Source organism: Eumetopias jubatus, unplaced genomic scaffold (genome assembly GCF_037043125.1).
Source record: "Eumetopias jubatus isolate StellerSeaLion01/CBP00866 unplaced genomic scaffold, mEumJub1_p1.0 scaffold_10, whole genome shotgun sequence".
NCBI lineage: Eukaryota > Metazoa > Chordata > Mammalia > Carnivora > Otariidae > Eumetopias > Eumetopias jubatus.
In genome coordinates this window covers 10,396,102-10,415,719 of record NW_028274816.1, presented here as the reverse complement: position 1 = coordinate 10,415,719, position 19,618 = coordinate 10,396,102, and the positions used below count along the sequence as shown (strand labels likewise).

The following is a 19,618-nucleotide window of genomic DNA, read 5'->3' as shown; positions in this document are numbered from 1 at the left end:
GAGGGGCCAACCTCCCTGAAATCCGGGGGCCTCTATCCACCAGCTGAACAAAACTGGGCTTCTCTTAGCAGGGATGAAGAAAGCAGGGGAGAGCTAAGGGATGGGCTGCCCGGTAGGCAACACAACGTGCCTGCCACAGTAACGCCAGGATGGTTATCAGGGTACCAGGCTGTGATACCAAGAGATTCGAGTTTCGAGGCTGCCGCTTCTCCCTGACCAGCCACAGGTCCGTGGCCAGCTCCCGGTGTCGGTGTTCGTTCGCTCTGACGGGAGGAAGTGTATCATGTGAGCTGACTAATGACGTTTAAAAGAGAAAAGAAGCTTCTATTCATCCAACTTCTTAAGTTAGGCATCTCGTGACATTTCTTAAGGCAGGAAAACATGTGTTCAGGCATTCATCCGACAGTTCCTGTGCATCTCCCCTGGGGCAGTTTTGGGTCACAGAGATAGTTAAGACAACCTCTGCCCTCAAGAGGCTCACTGTCTGGTGAACAAGACAAACATTTACACGAAGAGCTAAGCTGAACATGACAAGGGCCATAATGAAGATCTGTAGACAGTACCATGGACCAGAGAGGAGGTCAATGTGCCGGGTGGGGGAGGGATGCCCACAGCGCGGCTGTAGACAGCTGTGCGGGCCGTGTTCCGCACATCTCGCAGCGGTGGACAGGGAAGCCCTGGATGCTGGCGTCCAAAGCCCTCTTAAGACAGGGAACATTTGCACGGGAGAAAAAGGAAGACCGCAGGTAGGATGAGGTAAAGAAGGAGTCCGTGGAGAGGGGGGAAAAAAACAAACAAGTACAGTCGGTGGAAAATTCGGGATACAGTAAATGCTCTGGAGCAGACCTACCATTGAGGGAAAGGGGTGGGGGGTCACAGAAAGGAGGCTGAGAGTCAGGTAAGCCTTTTTACAATCTGAACCTTATCCTTCAGTTGGCAGTGGAGAGTCAATGAAAGTTTCAAAACATTAAAAGTAACTCATTCCTTCAAAGGTTAGGGAGGCCAATCCCATTTGCAAATTAAGTAACTACCAAACTGCAGGAGTCCTAGAGTACTTCCAACTCTATTTAATAAACAAAGAAGTTATTATAACGTTCGAGAAAGAGCTGTCAACTGCGCTTCTAAGTTTTTCAGGGACTCTGATGAAATGAATACCTGTGTTTTGTCCTTCTATAAAACTGAACAGGTTAGGGATATATCCCATAAATCCTACAATTATTTCAAGCACAAAGCATGGCTTTACTACATTATCGCTTTTAAATAACACATCACCAGGTTCTGGTTCCCAAAACCACTTTGGGGAAAAATGCTTTCCTAAGTGACATCACCCCCTTTTCCATATAAAATGAAAAAATAAAGGATCATATTCAGAAATAGCAGGCTCCAGGAGGAGGATTGGTGTACCTTAAGAGCCCACTCTGGAACCCCCTACTGCCCTGAGAGAAACAAAGAAATAAATTAAAAATATAAAAACCCCCAAATACACATAGTTGAGCTTAAAAGAGGTGGGCTGCTTTTCCCCAAATCCATTAATAAAATAAATCACCGTATTTCATATTCACAGTCATCTCTGAAAGTTCCCCTCTTAATTGCTCCATGGCATCATGTTTTATTTTAGTAAAGTTCAGATTTTATTGCCAGGGACTAATGGGCATGGAGTCCCTGAAGAACTTGTTTTAAAACATTGACCAGTCAACCATAAAAGGGATATTAAAACAGCTACAGAGGCTAAATAAGAATTAAAAAAGTATAGCCATTTATTTTTAAATTAGAATCCTCTTTCGCATTTAGGAATATAATAAAATGTGTCATAAACTTTCTACTTTCATTCCAAAGTATTGTTGTAAGGATCGACCGTAATGCAGATACAAACCTTCCATGGTTAAGCAGCACTCATTAAAATCAAGTGCTGTTTTTAAGCATTATTAGAGGCATTTTAAAATTATAAATGATTACAATGTTGTAAAAACCTTCCAAGGAGAGACACAGAAAAGGAGAAATGGGAAGGATCTAACGAAGAAGACCGTTAATAAACTCGTGCCATCGCTAGGTCAAAATTCACAAGGCAAGCAGGGTCAAGTCCTAGGACACATCTGGGTAGAACCTGCAGTCCAACAGGAGGCTGTAAAATGTGTTCAGATGAGATCCGTGTGCATCACTGTTGCATCATCTGGTGCCCTCCCCTCCAGTCTGGGAAGCTTTTCTAGAGCCACGTAGCATCTCTCGCTTTACTGATACACCATCTTCCTTACCAAGGTTCGGTATCAGTGATTAGGGAAGTAGCCCCATTTCGTTAAGTGGGAACCTGTCCAGGAGAGAATCGATCTCCCAGCCTTGCCTCGAGTTCAACGTGACTGGGGCACTCAAATCCCCAATACTCTGATAATGGGTTACAGTCCTTCTCTTCTTCTGGTGGCCCAGAAGAGGGCAAGTATCGTTGACCCAAGAGGGAACGCCCACTCCGATAAGGCGCACGGGGCCCGGTCACACGCGGAACATGGAAATGGCTTTTCAGGCTCCCTTCTGAAATAGGGCACGAGGCGCAGAGAGAAAGAAGATGGTTTTTCCCAACAGGAGCACTCTCTGGCCAAATAGGACAGACACAGGATGTCCAACTCAGAGGAACAATCTTTTAGTAAACATGATCTCTGAAAGGACTCGAAAACAGAGACCTCAGCAGAGATCCAGGTTGGTGCCAAAAAGGGGGCAGGGGGCCGGGCCGGAGCAGGATGGCCAAGGGGCCCAGAAGCTACTTCATTTCTAATTCGGCAGCACCTTCCGTTCCTCTCAACAGCTTTAAATAAAGGCATCTTGAACTGGTTTAGATTAGCTCCCACCAGGCACATTTGTAAAGATAAAAAGAACATGGTTGTTTTCCTTCCTCCAAGACGGGGGCTGGGAAGGGAGAGCAGGAATGTTCAGCCGGGTCTTTATGGAGGAGAGAAAAACAAGAGTCAAGTATGTTCTTATGCCCGTGTTGCTTTGAAACTTCGAACTCTCAAACTGCTTGTCCTCCTTGGTCACAGGGACGGCGAGGAGAGGAGCCGGGCAGGGGTAGTGGGGCGGGGGGCGAGGGGGAGACAAGTGTGTTTTTCTTCCTCATCCTGCAGTTCATGGCAGCAACTAGCTTGTGTAAACATTCGGTAGCCCATCTGAACCCTATTTTAGAACAAAACAATTTCAGTTTTAAAGTGTTTGAATTACTTTAGCTAAATCTGAGGATTTGCCTATTGAATCTGGAGCTGTTCCCTTTCAACTCTGAATGAAGGAAGAATTATGAGGCTGGAATTATTCAATGAGAGCTATCTGTCCTGGCACTCAATCAAAGGGATTAGGATTTGGAGAGAAAAGCCTACAGGTGATCCTCCAGGAAGCATACCAAGCAGTTATCAAAAACATACAAGTTCAAAGCAGCTCAATTTTCATATGTTAAATGTACTTGGATGCAGCCCCAGGCTCCTTTCTAGGTAAAAAATTGTGTTAAAGCTGTTTGTACTTGCATACTTAGCAGACAAGGGAATTAAAAAAAGCATGTGGTACAGTGGTGCCGGGTCCACCTCACCCGAGTGTAATGCGATAAATCAATCTTGTTCTCTCGGTGAAACACGATCTGATACTGTGTCCAGGCTTCCCAGACCCATCCCTGACTCCTAACATCATGGCAGATATTCATTTACCTCAGCAATGCAAAAGAGCTGTCACAACACAAACGCTGTGAGGTCAGGCCCCCGGCACCGGCTGCTTAACAATTAACAGTGCATGCTATTCACGAGGCTTGGGTGTTGTTTTCCCAAATACCATGATCTGGGCTTAATGGTGTATTACCTACTTAATAGCTTAACTTGGGCACACTGAAAAGGAGAAAAAAAAGGACACACACTAGGATGTAGGTTATAGACTAGGGTACGTTTGGGGTGGCCTTCCTGTACTAGCGGTTCATCGAGACAGACACTTGCGATGGCCCTGACGATTCTGCAGGGCACACCCAGAAGGCTACAACTCCCTCTGGTGTGCCCAAAAGGGTCCGGAGAAAATGAATGTGTAATGTATAGAAATAAAGGGAGACTACGACAATCTGCATTCAGTCATTAGAAATGTATGTGACACACGTCATAGCCTCCCGGACACATAATCCATGCTCAGTAGATGGCCATAAAGGTAGGAGCAGAAACAGGGCCTGCTTCTACTACGTCCAACCTCTATGGAAGGAAGGCTGCAAGACTCAGCCTGTCGCTCACTGACAGGGAGGGTGGCGAAGGGCCAAGAGTTTCACAGGACAGAGCATAGCACCAAGAGGCAAGCACGGGGATCTCTGGCTACAGAACTTCAGAAGGGGAGTCGGCCTACCCAAATTGTAGTAGCCTCAGCTATAAAATGGGTAGAAAAGCCTACTTGCCCAAGAGGCTGCTAACTGCTATTTATTCAATGTATGACAAGAGGCACTGTGCTAAGCACTCTACAGGCATTAACTTTTCTCCAATCGCTTTAGGGGATAAATATTAACACTGTTTCCATCTTAGAGATGATGACAAAGAATTCAACAAGCAGCTGGCTCAAAGTCACTGTACCAAGAAGTGGCAGAGCACAGATTCAGACCCAGGACTCGGAATATAGGGTCTGTGCTCTTTACCTTCTACCTGATTCTGCCTCCCTATACATGAGTCTTACATTCAAGCTGCCTTCTGTAATTAACATCATTACCAGCCTACCGGGCTAGAGCCCCCAGGACCCTCCTCAAATCCTCCCTCTCCCTCCCTGTTGCTAATCGATTGCCAAATCTCATCACCCTCTCTCCACAACGTCATTCTCCTTCCTGCGTGGTGCTCCTACTGCCAGGGTCCACGGGAGGTTTCACTACCTCCGGGCTTTACCAATTCCAACAGGCCAGCCTGCCTTTTCTTTTCTCCAAGTCTTTGCTCATTCTCTTCCTGAAACTTGAAATACCGCCTGCCTCCTTTGCTTAGCACAACCCTACACGTTCTTCCATGCCCAGGCCATGAGAAGCTTCCCTCGACCTTGATTACTCTCTCGCCGGGGCTTCCGGAGCACATCGGCTGAATCCTTGGTATGTACTTCATCCTCCTCGGCATTTCATTTAGCTGGACTCCCTGACCCAAACCCCTCTATATGAACTACACTACGTAAGTACTGTGAGTACTCTGTCGTATTTATTTTTATTTCTGTGGCACCCAGGTCTTCCACATATGCTTTTCTGAACCAGGAAAAACGGAGGGCAGGGAGGAAGAGTATCTTAAGATTCATTCCAGGTCACAGATGCTTGATTCAGCTGATACAAACAATAAAAACAAAGAAACAACAACAGCAACGAGAAAAGCCCTGGTATTGTATGAGGTATAAGGGAGCACAGTGGATAAAAAAAATCTAGGCATGGGTGCCAGACTGCCTAGGTTAAAATCCTTCTACTGCGTGCTTGCTATATGACCTTGGGAAAGATTCTTAACTTCTTGGGGCTCCAGTTTCTTTCCCTCAAAAATGAGGGATAACAACACTACTTATACCCCGTGAGTTTGCTGCAAAGGATTAAATAAGGCACGGGGCATTTAGAATAGCACTTGGCACACAGTAAGTGTTCAATAAATGGTAGACAGAACACAATAGGGAGAGAATATTTCCTCTCCTCGCCATCTAAAACACTAACTTCTTAAAACAGGTACAAAAGAGAAGTAAGCATTACAGTCCGTGCTCTTTCAGAATCAGAGATGAAAAAACTCAAAGAAGCTGGATATTGCAAACCCTGCTAGACTTTTTTTTTTTTTTTTCCATAGCTCAGCTTAAGGCCCCAACATAAAAGAGCAATGCCATAAACCTGGCTCCTCCTGGCTTCTTATTATCTTGGCACTGAACAATCAATTTGAAAGTACATTAAGTTATTTAACAGGTCACCAAGTAGCAGAAAGCTAAAAGTTTAACCATATTTACAAGGAAGAATTATATGAAAATATTTTTATTGATACCATAAAAACCACCATTAAAAATGACTGCATTGAAATGCTGAACATGTATGGAACAAATGGGCAACTCTTAAAATATTACCTGGTTCCAGACAGTCCAAATTTTGTGTCTCGTTAGCAAATAAGATAAGTGACTTTGTCTGAAATGATGTTTTATAAATCCTATTAACGGGCTATAAGGGAGGCAAGGGTTCCCAAAACAGGAGGATTAATTTCTGAGTTCAATCCCCACTGTACACACAAAAATGTGGGGGGAACAGAGGGGAGGGGCTGTTTTCACACAAACAGACTGCTAAGAGTCTCTGACAATTCCATTTTACACTTTTCAAAATACCTGTACACTCATTATCTTATCTGCCCCTCACGACAAGCCTGAGAGGCAGGCTGGACAAATATTAACACTCCTGGGGATTTTAACAAGAACCAAGAAATGCAAAGTGGCTTCATCGGAGTCGGTTTAAAGCAGAGCTAAGTCAGGCTCCTGGTGGCTCCGTGGCCCTTTCCACAGCGCGTGGCGTAGAGATGGATACACCCATCTGCACAGACCCACAGAATACTGTCCTGCTAAACTCTGCATCCAGATAAATTATAAGGCATTTGTTTGTTCTTCTACTTTTTGAAAAAGAGAAGTGATATATTCTCACCACCACATAAATAACAGCACAGCGCTTTGTATATACTTTTTTTTTTTTTTTTTTTTTAAGAGCAGGACGTCCTCCAATGACTGGTGCAATCTTGTTTTTGCCTTTTCTTGCCAAAAAGAAAATATGGCTTTAATAGAAGTTTACATCTGCGTGGCATTACATGCATGTAAAACAGATGTAACCTAATTACATTTTCATTTAAATTGCTAAATAGCTACCTAAGTAAAAAGCTAAAATAACATACAAACAACAGTTACTGTAATAACAAGTGTACTTAGAATTGAATGAAAAGGATCAAAGCTGCAGCATATAGAATTTGAGTTGGTCTTTCAAAAAGAGAGCGACGTCACAACGCTGCCTCCATATACCCCAGTCATTCAGAAGTCTCTCCTGCTCGGCCGAAAGACACAGCTCGGCTCGGCCTAGACACCTGGAAGGAAATCCAGAGCGTTTATATAAAGACTCTGGGTTTCATGAAGATTAGACACACTCTTACTAGAGATTATATGGCAAAACCCTAAATTGGAAATTTGAATTCCAAGGCAATACAATCACCTTGATTGTAGTTTTAAGCAGACCTGTCTCGGCCGAAATCAGGAATCAGCTCCCAACCCTGAGATCAGAGCACCCTTTTTTTTGGATTTGTTGCAGAGGACAACACGGCACGTCACTTGTTGCGTACTTATGACCTGTCCCTTCCCATGTGCCACATGAAGGCTTGGCCGAAGGATCCAGAGCACTTGGGAGGATGTTGAGTTTTGCGGAAGGGAACACACGGTTGGTCTTCACAAAGTAGCAGAGGCAACACCAGGCCGCCATCTGAGACAACTGAAATCCTCAACAGTGTACTCTGGAGAAGCGCAAACCGGCTTGACCTGGCTTTGCCGAGTACTGTCCACTGTTAGGTTTTCCTTTTTGATTTCACTCACGTTTTTCACGGAAGTGAATTTCAGGCAGCGGGTGACAGTGGTTGTTATTTTAAGCAGGCTGAGAAGAAAACTATACGTTCAGAGTGTTCGAGCAGTGTAAAATTATTTTCAAAATTAGAACAGTCCATCACTAAAAGCAAAGGAACTAGCACTGGAATGCCTGCTGAAAACACTCTCCCATTCGCTTTCTTCTCTAAACTAGACCGGCCAGTTTTTCTGAATTTTGCAAAGCAGTGCAGAAAAATAAAAGACAGCCAGGCCCTGTTCGATCACGGGCCTGAAACGTTTCAGAGGAATTAAAACAACAACAACAACAACAACAACAACAACAACAACAAAAGGAAATGGAAAATCTCTCCTAAAACTAAGGGTTTCAAGCCGAGAACGTCCTTATCAGAGACATGGACAAACTCTAAAAATTAGCTTTAAATGATACCCCAATACACCTACCCTGAGTGTTAGCTTCGGGCTCCCCTTTTCATTTAATTGAGCAAATGTCTCTCTCTAGAGGTGCGAAAGAATGGAAAGACAGAGGACTGGAGGTGAGGCACTGAGAGATGTGCAAACAGAAAAATCACCCGGGGGAATCACCCAGGGGCCAGCATCTGGTGTTAACGTCGGCAGTTCGTCCTCAACGGTGCCTCAACACGGTATTTTAATAGGTGAGCAAAAGGCCACCAGCCCGCGCTCTGCCTCTCCCTCACTACCCTACAAACAGCCTGTACTTGAATCTCATCAAAGACCTTTTAAAAAGGGCTCCCACGCGTGGGGTGGGAAAGATTTTCCTTCTCAGATCTATTGCATCCTACACCAAAACCATGGTGATTCCCTGCCCAGATGTGGTAACACGGAGGTTTGGAAAGAGAACGGGAAACCTAACTTTGAGAATCTTCTCGTCCCACAGCTGTTCCCCAAGCCGAGCACTTTGGCTTCTTCACTTCGGATTGGCTGCTGTCTGCTTTCTGTAAAGGGTGTTCATAAAGTTTCACAATGTGTTGAGAACAAGTTTGCGAAAGACAAGTGAAGGCTTGTTTTGATTTTGTAACCAATTATTTCATTTGTGTTTTATAAATCGGTCATAAATGTCACTGACTAATTGCTGCCCTCCCCCTCCCCCCCATACACCCACTGGAACAAACAGGCAACCCTGTACCACTCTTGCCAGGGGCCAAGAGTTAATGGCAGGTTTTACACTAAACTTCACCTATTTGGAAGGACATCAATGGCAGCTGAGGACACACTGTGATTTCTCTACTCACCACCACGCCTCTCTGCCCTGAAAAACAAACAGATTTCCGTCATTCCACTCTCTGCCCAAGAAAGTCAGATGCCAGGAGAAAAGGTAACAGACGGCCCAAAAGAAACAATATTAAAATAATCATATGACAGTATCACTGACTTAGTCAAGGTCTTATCTATCTGATCATTACTAAACCAGTAGTTACTCAAAAGCACACATTAAGTGATGATTTATCTGTTTGACTATGGTACAAACATTGTCTTCTATTGAAGCCTTAGTAGCTCTGGGAAAGGAAATGTGAATAACGTCCTGCCGTGGAATGAACTTTAAAGAATAACCACATTCCAAAGGCTGATGCCAGAGGCAGGGGAGGAGGAGAGAAATAATTACTTTGAGATGGGTTAAAAGTCAGCAAGAAAGGAAAGCTAAGGGCGGCTCTGTCCTATAAACTTTTCTGGAACTCCACTCCCTTAAGTCAGCCTTGACAAAGGATCTATGTCACTAAAAAAGGAAAAAAAAAAAAAAAGACAGAGATGTGACAAGCTGCCCTCATTTTCAGAGTAAAGTGTATTCTTCACAATGGTGTTTGAAGCCGCAAAACAGTGATTGTTCAGAAATGTACCAAGCTATCAACACTTCCCCTGGAGAATGAGAAGGTTCTGCCACCAACCATCTAGCTCCTCCTTTGTTCAATTTGTGAAAGCTGAAGTCACAAAGGTGGCTTGTAGGCCAAACCCAGCTGTTACTTCTATTTGTCAACTTTAAGAAGATTAGTTGCCCAAGTTTTTATATAAGCACGTTTTAAAAAAAAAAAAAAATCTGGATTTCTGGCTTCTTTTGGGAAAAACAAAAAAGAAATCTGGCGAGTCCACCGCAACGGGCCCACATGGCCTTCATGGCAGCCATTGGCTGGAGCAAAGGACTGGCTGTCCTCTTTAGGCTGAAGGTGTGCCTTCTGGATCTACGTTATCCCCTCAAGTCCCCGTCACGTAGTACCCTAGCCTGTGTCACTCACTGACATTACCTGAGGGCCCTGTATGGATTTGAGCTGACCGCTTCTGCTGTTTGGTGTAACCACTAATTAACTGCCCAGCAAATAATTCTTTTCCCTATTTGAAGGCAGAGAAAAAAGAGATTTCAGAAGCCCCTAGTCCTATCGAAGAATTCCAACCGTGACCAAAATTCTGCCACACTGAGTGAGTCGGTGTTGGAATTTCAGAACAATGTGCGCCTCTGGCCCCAGTCCACCCAGACTGGCTGTGATCACCAGGTCAGCCTCTCCTCCAGGTACCCAATTCCCTAGGGGTCTGTTGCATGTTCTGTGGGCAAACTAGGAAAATGAACCATACCATTCTCCTCTAAAGGAAAAAATATTCTATTTTTATTTACTCTTACATATTACTCCAAAATTAAGTCTGTTCAAAATTGACCTATCAGACACACATTTTCAGCCTGACTTTTTCACAGTTACGATAGAGAAAAACCATCATTCTTCGTGATCTATTTTTTATAATGAGGACCACACCAAAAAAAAAAAAAAAATGCAGAGAGAAATCTCAGGATCTTTGGAAATAGAAATGAATGTACATATTTTGCGCCAGCTAGCAGTAATTACTTTACCATGTGAGGCTCGGGGTAGGCAGTAATGTGCAATACCTTTAAACTTGGAGCCATCCCAAAAAACAAACTGCAAAAAACCTGACCTCTGACCCTGTTTTGAAGCATCACCACCCGCTTGGGTAGTGTTTGCATGTTGAAATATTTATTTCCTTCATAAAAAAATCTATCTGAATATCCAATCTCTCAGCAGAAAAGAGACTTATTTCCATGTTAGCAGAAGCCCTTAAGTAATTTGGGGCTATGATCTGAACACTACAAGCTTTACTCACTTAAAGCTTTGCCAGCTTCAAGCTGCATATTTTTCTCACCAGCTCCTCATTTGCAAAACGTATTAGAGATTCAGGTGAAAGGTGACGAAGTTTCCACAGCTGGAGAGCCCAGTTAGAAAACTCTATGTTTCTTGGGCATAGCTTCCAGCAGAGCTGTATTTCTGGGCATTCCGTCACTTGACGACAGGGTTTGTACTGGTGGGGAGGGGCAAGTTCTCACAGGCCGGTATTGTAGAGGTAACTTCTGGATGCCCCGTGGGAGAGACCCGAAGCCTCTCAAGCAGGCTATTGCACTGAAACACCTCTGACTGTGGCAGCAGAGCATGGGGATATCACCCCGAGGAGTTTTTCTTCATCTGTTCCCTGATTGTGGTATTTGAATAAAAGTCCTAAGAATAGTCACTTGACTTTGATTTCCGCCATGAAAAGCAAACTCTAAGTCTCACATAAGGCGCTCAACTGCGTCGCATTTGCAAGTTTGGGCAGATGAGAGGGAAGAGGTGCAGCTGAGGTATCTGTGCCCCTTCACCCGGACGTACCCCTCAAACTTCACCAACAGTGAGGGTGAGAGGAACCCTAGCTCCTCCTCCATGATGCTTTCTAATAAGACCGTGTGGTGGGGTGAGCCTTTGCTGAGCTCTTCTCTGAGGTCCAAGATCGAGATACTAAAATTACCCTCAGAATGGCTCTTAAAAGCAGGCCTTTAGGTTTTCCTTCGTGTCCACCAACATTACGTAGTGGGGAAATGGCTGTGCTTTTCTGGTGCAATGATTTGTGGAATACGAAGGAATATGGGCCTTTACCTTCAGATACCACTAGAACTTTACCTCCAAATTAAAAAAAAATTTTTTTTTTGTTTAATTGAAGTATAGCTGACACAACTTTACCTCCAAATTCAATAACAGCTCGTTAGGCCTGAAATACTGTGCAGAACCCATGTTATCTCTCTGTGAGGAAAACTGGCCACACTCTGTTTTAGACTTGTATCCAGTGTGAATCTGTGGGAATTTAGAAATCTGTAATTCTGGTTTTTGCAGCTAATCCTGTACCAGTTATGGTTACTTTTGGGGGGAAAAACCCAACTGTATTGCAACAAGAAAGAAAACAGTTGAATCCTGAGCTATTTAAATATAATTGTTTCTCTACTTAAGAACTTCCCATTTAGACTTATGATAAGAAGGAACCGAAATACAAGCTCATTGCCACTTTGGATTTACAAACAAAAGGGTTTTTTTGTTTTGTTTTGTTTTTTTTAAGACTTTTTAAATTTATTTAACTGACAGAGAGAGAGAGAGAGAGAGAGATAGCTAGAGAAAGAACACAAGCAGGGGAAGTGGGAGAGGGAGAAGCAGGCTTCCCGCCGAGCAGGGAGCCCGATGCGGGGCTCGATCCCAGGACCTTGGGATCATGACCTGAGCTGACCACAGCCACTTAACCAACTGGGCCACCCAGGTGCCCCCAAACAAAAGGTTTTACAGACAGCTCTGTGGATCCTAACCTGCTTGGAAGGAGAGGGGCTTTGTAAGTCATACAAGGTGCTGATCAGGGCCTCTGCAAGCCTTTCCAGCACGTTTGGGCAAATGGGAAAAAGGGGCCCCCTGTGAGCAAGCAAAGTCTCCCAGTTTGGAGAGGGGAGTGTGGGTGGGCTTCAGCCCCTCTTCCTTCATGCCAGCCCCCTCAGCTAGGAGCCCGGATGCGGAGTATAACCCGTGCGACAAGTGTGGAACGTGACAAATGTGTAAGCAGGCCTCTGTTTTCTGCCACTCTGGTTTCCAGGTAGCAAAAGTCTTGTTAAGTAACCTCACCAGCACAAAGAGGTCAGGGACTAATTTCACAACTGTTTGATAAAATGACCTCAATAGCAACAAGTTAGAAGGATGAGGAATAAATCAAGGGATTCTAGTCAGAAATAATTAGCAGTCACAACAGAAAAGAGCAAAGTCGTGTGGTTTCACTTCATGATTAACCAGTTCTTCTAGACTTAAGGGTGGGACTGGTTCTACTGTCTTCATATTCTGACTTGAGAAGGGCATGCACAGAGCTGAGATCAGCTGGTCTGGTTCTCTCGATGGCATGAAGAGCCATGAGTGACCTTCTGCTGGTGAGCATCAGAAACTTGGAAGCCATATTTTCAAGTCCAGAGATGAGACGTACTGAGCTCCAGCATGCTTTGGCTTCAGGCTCCCTGCAGACGCAAATGGCTCCAAGGAGAGGGCAAACTGAAGATCAACGGGAAAGGAGGCACGCATGAAAAAAGCTTCAGAAATCACCAGAAGAGTTGGCTTGGAGGCTAGCACTTCTTAATTTTAGGATGGAACCCAGGAAAGCAGAGTTAGTGATGGCACAGTCATGTCAGATGTACAGACCCCTTAGTTCTTTCTTTACCTCTATATTGGGATTTTGTCCCCAGTGTTAGTAACAATTGTAAATTAGGTATAATTGTAATTTTGATGATGATGAGCTGGCAGCTTTGTATCTATTAACATGTATGCCTCAAAAGAAGGGAGGGAAATAGGCAGAAGACACAGAAATTCACACACATATACACAGCCAGGAAACATGAAAAATGTCCAACCAGTCGTGACAAAGAAATGAAATGAGATGTAACTTTTTGCCCATAAATTTGGCAAAGATTTGAGACAGAGAGCACTAGAGAAAGAGAGAGCAAGCATGAGTGGGGAACAGAGGGAAAGGGAGAAGCAGGCTCCCCGCTGAGCAGGGAGCCCGACATGGGACTCAATCCCAGCACCCTGGGACCATGACCTGAGCCGAAGGCAGACGCTTAACCGACTGAGCCACCCAGGTGCCCCAAGATTTTTTTTTCTAAATGGTAATATTCCACGCTCCCAAACACGAGAAGGGAGAGGCATTCTCAAAAACTGTTGATGAAAATGTAAATTGGAACATCTTTCTGAAAATCAGATTGGTAATTTTTATACAAACATTCATTGCACAGACATTTATCAAGTACTAGGATTTGTTACGAATTTAAGATGTACACTTCCTTTCACGTTGTAATTCCATATCTAGAAATGTATTCAATAAAGACTCAAAGATTAGATATCTATTCTAATATTTAAAAGTGAAAAAAGAGGGGCGCCTGGGTGGCTCAGTCAGTTAAGCATCCGACTCTTGATACCAGGCCTGGAGCCTGCTTAAGATTCTCCCTCTCCTGCTACCCGCTCTAAAAAAAAAAAAAAAAAAAAAAGTAAAAAAGAGATAAGGGTTAAACGCATTATTGTACATTTTGAGGTAAAGTATTCTTGAATGAAATGTAATTAATGAGAAAATGATCACAAGGTTATATTCTGTGAAAAAGAGTACAGATAGGATTACAGGTAATTTTTATCTTTTTCTCATACTGTTAAATAATTTTCGAATTTTCTACCATGAGCATTTATTAACTTTAAAAGCAGGAGAAAGTACTAAATAACAAAAACAGAATTAGCTGAAGAGCAGATGGGTTTAGAATCTCAAAAGCATATAACTGAACAAGAAAACAGCAAAATGGTGGCCTCGCAGTTCCAAATGTGACCTTCAGCAGAGGTTTACAAATCCTGAAAATAAATAAATTCGGGGTCCGGAAACAGTGTTGAAGGAGCGTGTGTAAACTGAATCAGAAAAGGTTTAAAACAGAAGATCCACAGAGATCACCCAGCTTAACCTCTTCACTGGATAGTTGTGGAAATGAGGACTTAAGTACTGCAATGACCCAGGACTCCTGGCTTCCGCACGATGCCCTTCCCATGACACTAGGGACAGCAAGAGGTTTCATCTACGTTCCAAGTGTCAATCGATTGGTGGTAGCTGTTCAGTATGCTGTGCTGAAAAGACTCTGTAAGAGTTGAGAAGGAAAAAATGCAGTAAGATTAGTGACATCTGCCACGGGCAGGAGAAGGGGGAGTGCTGGTAGGCATGCCACATACTTGACATTCTTGCAAAAAAATGACATAATATTGTCTTCTCCAGACCAGGTGTTTGTCACTATAAAATAGTGTCTCTTTCCAGGGGAACATTTGGTATAAATTAGGACTAAAGAAACCTACAGCTTCAATGGGCAAAGAATGAAGAGGAAAATTTATACTTGCCAAATGAAAAGGAGGCAATTACAAGTTTCATGAAGGTGCAGCATCATGCTTCACTGAAATATTCATACTCTCTCCCCACAAAGAAGCTTGGGAGGCAAGAGCAAAAAAGTTGAAAGAGCAAACTCATGCCTTTTCTCTGGAAAGATTTAAATAGAAATAAAGTTCAAAAGTGTGAGGGACACCGCTTGTAAGTCTTGATGCTAAAATAACCAAAAGCCAGTCAGGCCTTGGAGAAACTTCAAAAGTGTCAACTTCACAGAAAAGGTAAGGCTGGATGAAGTCTACTAAGACCCGTTAACTACAGTCTCTAGAGAGAAAAGACCTCTGTAGGGAAATCTCACCTGTGAAAATGGATATAAACACAGTAAATAAAATACCAGCAGATCAAGTCCATCTGCGTATTACAACACGATCAAATAAGGTCTGTTCTAGGAGAGCAAGGCTGGTTCAGCAGTACAAAATCTAACCATGTGATACACCACATTTACAAATTAGAGGGGAAGAAAACCAGATGGCCATCTCAGTAGACAACCTACCCCCCCTAAAAAATTAGGGTCCAATTGAACGCAATATGCACTAGTGAGAATAAAAATTCCTTCACTCGATAGAGAGTACTTACCAGAAATCTCAGCAGATCTCAAACTGACTTGTGAAACACCAGAACTGTCCTCAGTAACAACTGAAAAAAATGTAAAGATGGCTACTGACCCTATTACTCTTCAACACTGTGCTGGAAATCTCAGCTGAGACAGGAAGGAATATAAATACAAAAGGACCTGTGCTGGAATGAAAAGGGCAGCATCACTGTTACCTCATGTTCCATCATTCCTTACCTAGAAATTCCAAGGCAATCAACTGAAAAACTCCCATAACTATGAAAAGAGTTTAATAAAGTAATGAAATAAATATAAAAACTCCCAGCAGCTATCCTACGTATGTGTAATTCCATTACAATAGCAACAAACCCTCTAAAATACCCAGAAATAAGTGTAAAAGGATGTGAAGAACAATTTTAAAACTCTACCTAGGGGCGCCTGGGTGGCTCCGTTGGTTAAGCGACTGCCTTCGGCTCAGGTCATGATCCTGGAGTCCCGGGATCGAGTCCCACATCGGGCTCCCTGCTCAGCAGGGAGTCTGCTTCTCCCTCTGACCCTCCCCCCCTCATGTGCTCTCGCTCTCTCTCTCATTCTCACTCTCTCAAATAAATAAAATCTTTTAAAAAAAAAAAAACTCTACCTAAAGACACAAAAGATGACATAAGCAAATGAAGAGATGCATCACTTCAATGGATAAGGAAACAGGTTCTTATAAAGTTCTCTAACTTAGAAATCTATAAATTCAATGCACTTATAATAAAAATGCCAACAGGATTTCTTAAATGGAATCTGACCACCTGATTCTAAAATTTGTTTGAAAGAATAAGGCATGAGAACAGCAACGAAATTATAAAAAAAGATAACGGGAGGGGAGCAAGCCCTATATTTCAAAACATAAAATTTTGCTAATTAGGCAAAAATGTAAGTCACAGAACAGAATTAATATACAGAACATATAAAGAACTGCAAATCAAAAAGAGAAGGATAAACAACTTAATAGAAAAAACGTGTGAAGGACAGGAACAGACGATATGAGAAGAAAAAGTAAAATGTTCAATAATAATGTGAAAAGATGCTCACCAGTAATCAGGTAAATGCAAATCAGAACCACAAGACAAAAGTTTTCACCTATCATAGTGGCAAAAATAAAATAATCAAGAGTGATAAATTGATATCAATTCTTCATACACAGTTGATGGGAATGTAAATTGGTGCAGCTCTTTGAGAGAGCCATTTAACAGTTACTAAAGTCCTAAATGTGCACACATTTAACCTATTCATACCATTTTTTGGGATCTAGGCTACAGAAACAGTCCCTATATACACCAAGAAGCATGAAAAAGTACATTCGCTCCAGTATGGTTTGTAAGAACAACAACAACAAAAATTCATAGTGATCAAGAGCAAGGCAGTTAAATGAAGTGGAATGATATGCCATCCACATTATGAAATATTGTGGGACAGTCAAAAGGAATTAATTAGATTTCTACGTACAAACGTGAGCAGCTTTCTAAGTCCGTTTATGGTAAATAAACACAAGTTGAACTACAGGGATTATACCATTTTATAAAAAAAAAAAGAGAAAGAAGGGATGGATGAGAAAGGGATGAAAGGAGCATAAGACACTGCCTAGGCCAGAAAAAGAGAAAGGAAAGAGCAAAATAATACCATATATTTTTATGGGTAATATATAAATGCACGCAAGTATGTAAGAGGCAGATCTAACAGGCTACACGCCAAGCTGATTACATTACTTTTCGCAGGGCAAAGCCATACATTTGCTGGGGCACTCAAAGGAGGTCTGCTTTTCTGGAGAGGCAATGCAGAGTAATGGTTATGTGCAGATGCTGGACGTAGGCTGCTGGTTTTAACCATTATTTAAATCAATCTGCACCTCAGCTTTTTCATCGGTAAGTTGGGGTAATAATAGTACCTACTCATAGGATTACTATTATCAATGAATAAATTAATATCCATCCAGCACATGTCTAGCATACAGTAAACTATCAGCATGATAGAAGTTATTAGCTATTAGGATGAGCCATATAAAATTGCTGCTATGTGACTCTTCTGATCTACAAAAATAGTAATTTTATATGGTTTAATTCAATATTATGTATACTGTTTTGATTTTTTAAAACACACTTTACATACTTTTTTTTTTTTTAAAGGACTGTGAAGAAGTAGTAATGATGGGGGTAAGATTAGTAAGAGGCTGAAGGGAGTCACTGTGTACAGAGATACTAAATAATCTCAATATCTGTGTCTAGAAAGAGCTTGTCTTTTGCAAGGAAAGCCAGTATTTAGAATAACTTTGCCAAGTAAAATTTGAGACATGCTTTCAAAATCTATTTTCCGCATATTTCCATACGAACACACTGGACCAAATCTTTATACAAATGACTATATGCTGTGTAACAGTAATAATGTTATTAAACCTGGAATTTCAAATACTAAAAATGTAATAATGTATACCTCAGCATGAAATAATCAAGACAACTTCTTTTGCCAAAGTATTACATACTGATTTACCCTAAATAAACAGCATGTTTTATATATTTGTTATGATTATACCACCCATATAACGTTTAGGACCAGCTGTAATACACACCCACACCCACCCACCCACACCCACACACACTTACCATATTTAAAACCAAATGAAGTGAATTTCTGTATTTAAAAAGGGTTAGACCGGCCTTAGTTTTAGTTTTTGAATGCTAATATCAATCTTTCAATGTACTCTCTATAAAAAACTAGTGAAACATCCTCAGCTGAAGTCAATTAGGAAATAGAAAAATCTGTATAAATATAAAAACAAATCTGTAGTATTAAAGACACAAACAACTCCCGGAGAGCCGAGATTCCTAGGAAACGGTGCTATAAATAGTTTGACATTATTACACAATCTTCTCTGCATATCTTGTAATAGAAACTGCTATGGGTGATTGAAAAATAAGCAACTTTGACATTTCTGGATGTAACTTGAGGAGATTATTTCATCATAAAGGATTGGTACAGAATATACTAACCAACAACTCAATATCAAAACTCTCCTTGCAACTCTAAAACAGTGCAGAATGACATTTAAGATAATCCATTTATCACCATCCAATACAGGCTGCTTGTTCACAAAATGTCAGGGACAAGGCTGGAGCATTCCCATCCCTAGGCAGCAAGTGCGTGTGACAAGGAATCTTGAATATAGCATCAGCTTCATTTCCTTATATGCTACTGCCATACCTTGGACTTCGGGTCCCAGAGTTTTTGCAATTTATATGAGCAGCTGTACAAATGAACCACCTTCGCTTTTTGTCACACACCACAGAGACAATCCCCTCCAAGGATAATGAAAAGTCTGCATGTTCATTTGTAGGCATGTAATTTACTCCCAGTGAACTGCTAACGTTTTTATCAGCCATCCTTGAAGAGCTCAGTGTTTCAATGTTCAACAATGTAATTCTAAAAATGTAAATAGTTCTTTAAAATAACAATAATAAAGGTAATAAGGACTTGTGTTTATATGCTATTTATTTATATTTCAAAATGGTTTTGTATATGGCACCTCATGCTTCTCACCAGATCCCTATAAAGATTAGTTATGAATGGTCAACATTTTTATAGGTGAAGAAAATGGAGAGGTAAGCAAATTTTGGTTGTTGTTGTCCAAGGCCTCATTGCAAGCCGGAATCATTCAATGCTTGAGCTGAAACGATCCTCAGGGGAGAATTAAGAAGCCCCCAGTTTGGAGAGCACAAACTGGTGTTCCGTTTGACCCAAGAGGGCCTACAAATCTACATATCTTGAGATTTCAGAAAAATTACCAAATTTCTGGCTTTTCTTGAAACTGTAGCCACACTGGACCCACATCCTGCAGAGAAGCAATTGGCCAGAGCTCATCAATTAAATAAAGTATGTGCGCCCCAATTCACCACCCCATGCCTTTTGCTCCTTGTCCATGTGTTTTGCATACAGTAAAACACACAGATCTTCAGTATAAGTTCAGTGAGTTCTGAAAAAGGTATATATGCCTACACGTAACCATCACCCAATCAAGAGACACATCGCCGCCACCATCCTCAAAGTTCTCTCATGTTCCTTTCCGATTACTACCCCTCTGCCCTTCCCGTTCCTTCTTACTCATCTTTGTTGCCTGCATTTGAATTTGAAATTCCTCTTCAGGTTATAAACAGGGAAGCTGAACCCTAGGGAGAGGCAGAGCCAGAAGTACAAGCAAGGGTTCCAAACTTCTGGTCTATA

The 19,618-nt window shown here is 42.1% G+C and overlaps 1 protein-coding gene across 3 annotated transcripts in view; it reads right to left on the bottom strand.

The window, feature by feature from the left end:
* The window catches only part of FTO (FTO alpha-ketoglutarate dependent dioxygenase), a 372,292-nt gene that overhangs the window by 100,646 nt on the left and 252,028 nt on the right, over positions 1-19,618 (bottom strand). Inside the window, exon 9 of one of the 3 annotated variants that reach the window (XM_028093848.2) lies at positions 1,734-3,159. The exons of the other annotated variants lie outside the window; for them this stretch is intronic. Coding sequence (XP_027949649.2) covers positions 3,021-3,159 — 139 coding nt within the window. The 3' untranslated portion in view covers positions 1,734-3,020. Of the gene's footprint in view, positions 1-1,733; positions 3,160-19,618 lie in introns of those variants that run through there. 3 annotated transcript variants of the gene reach the window in all.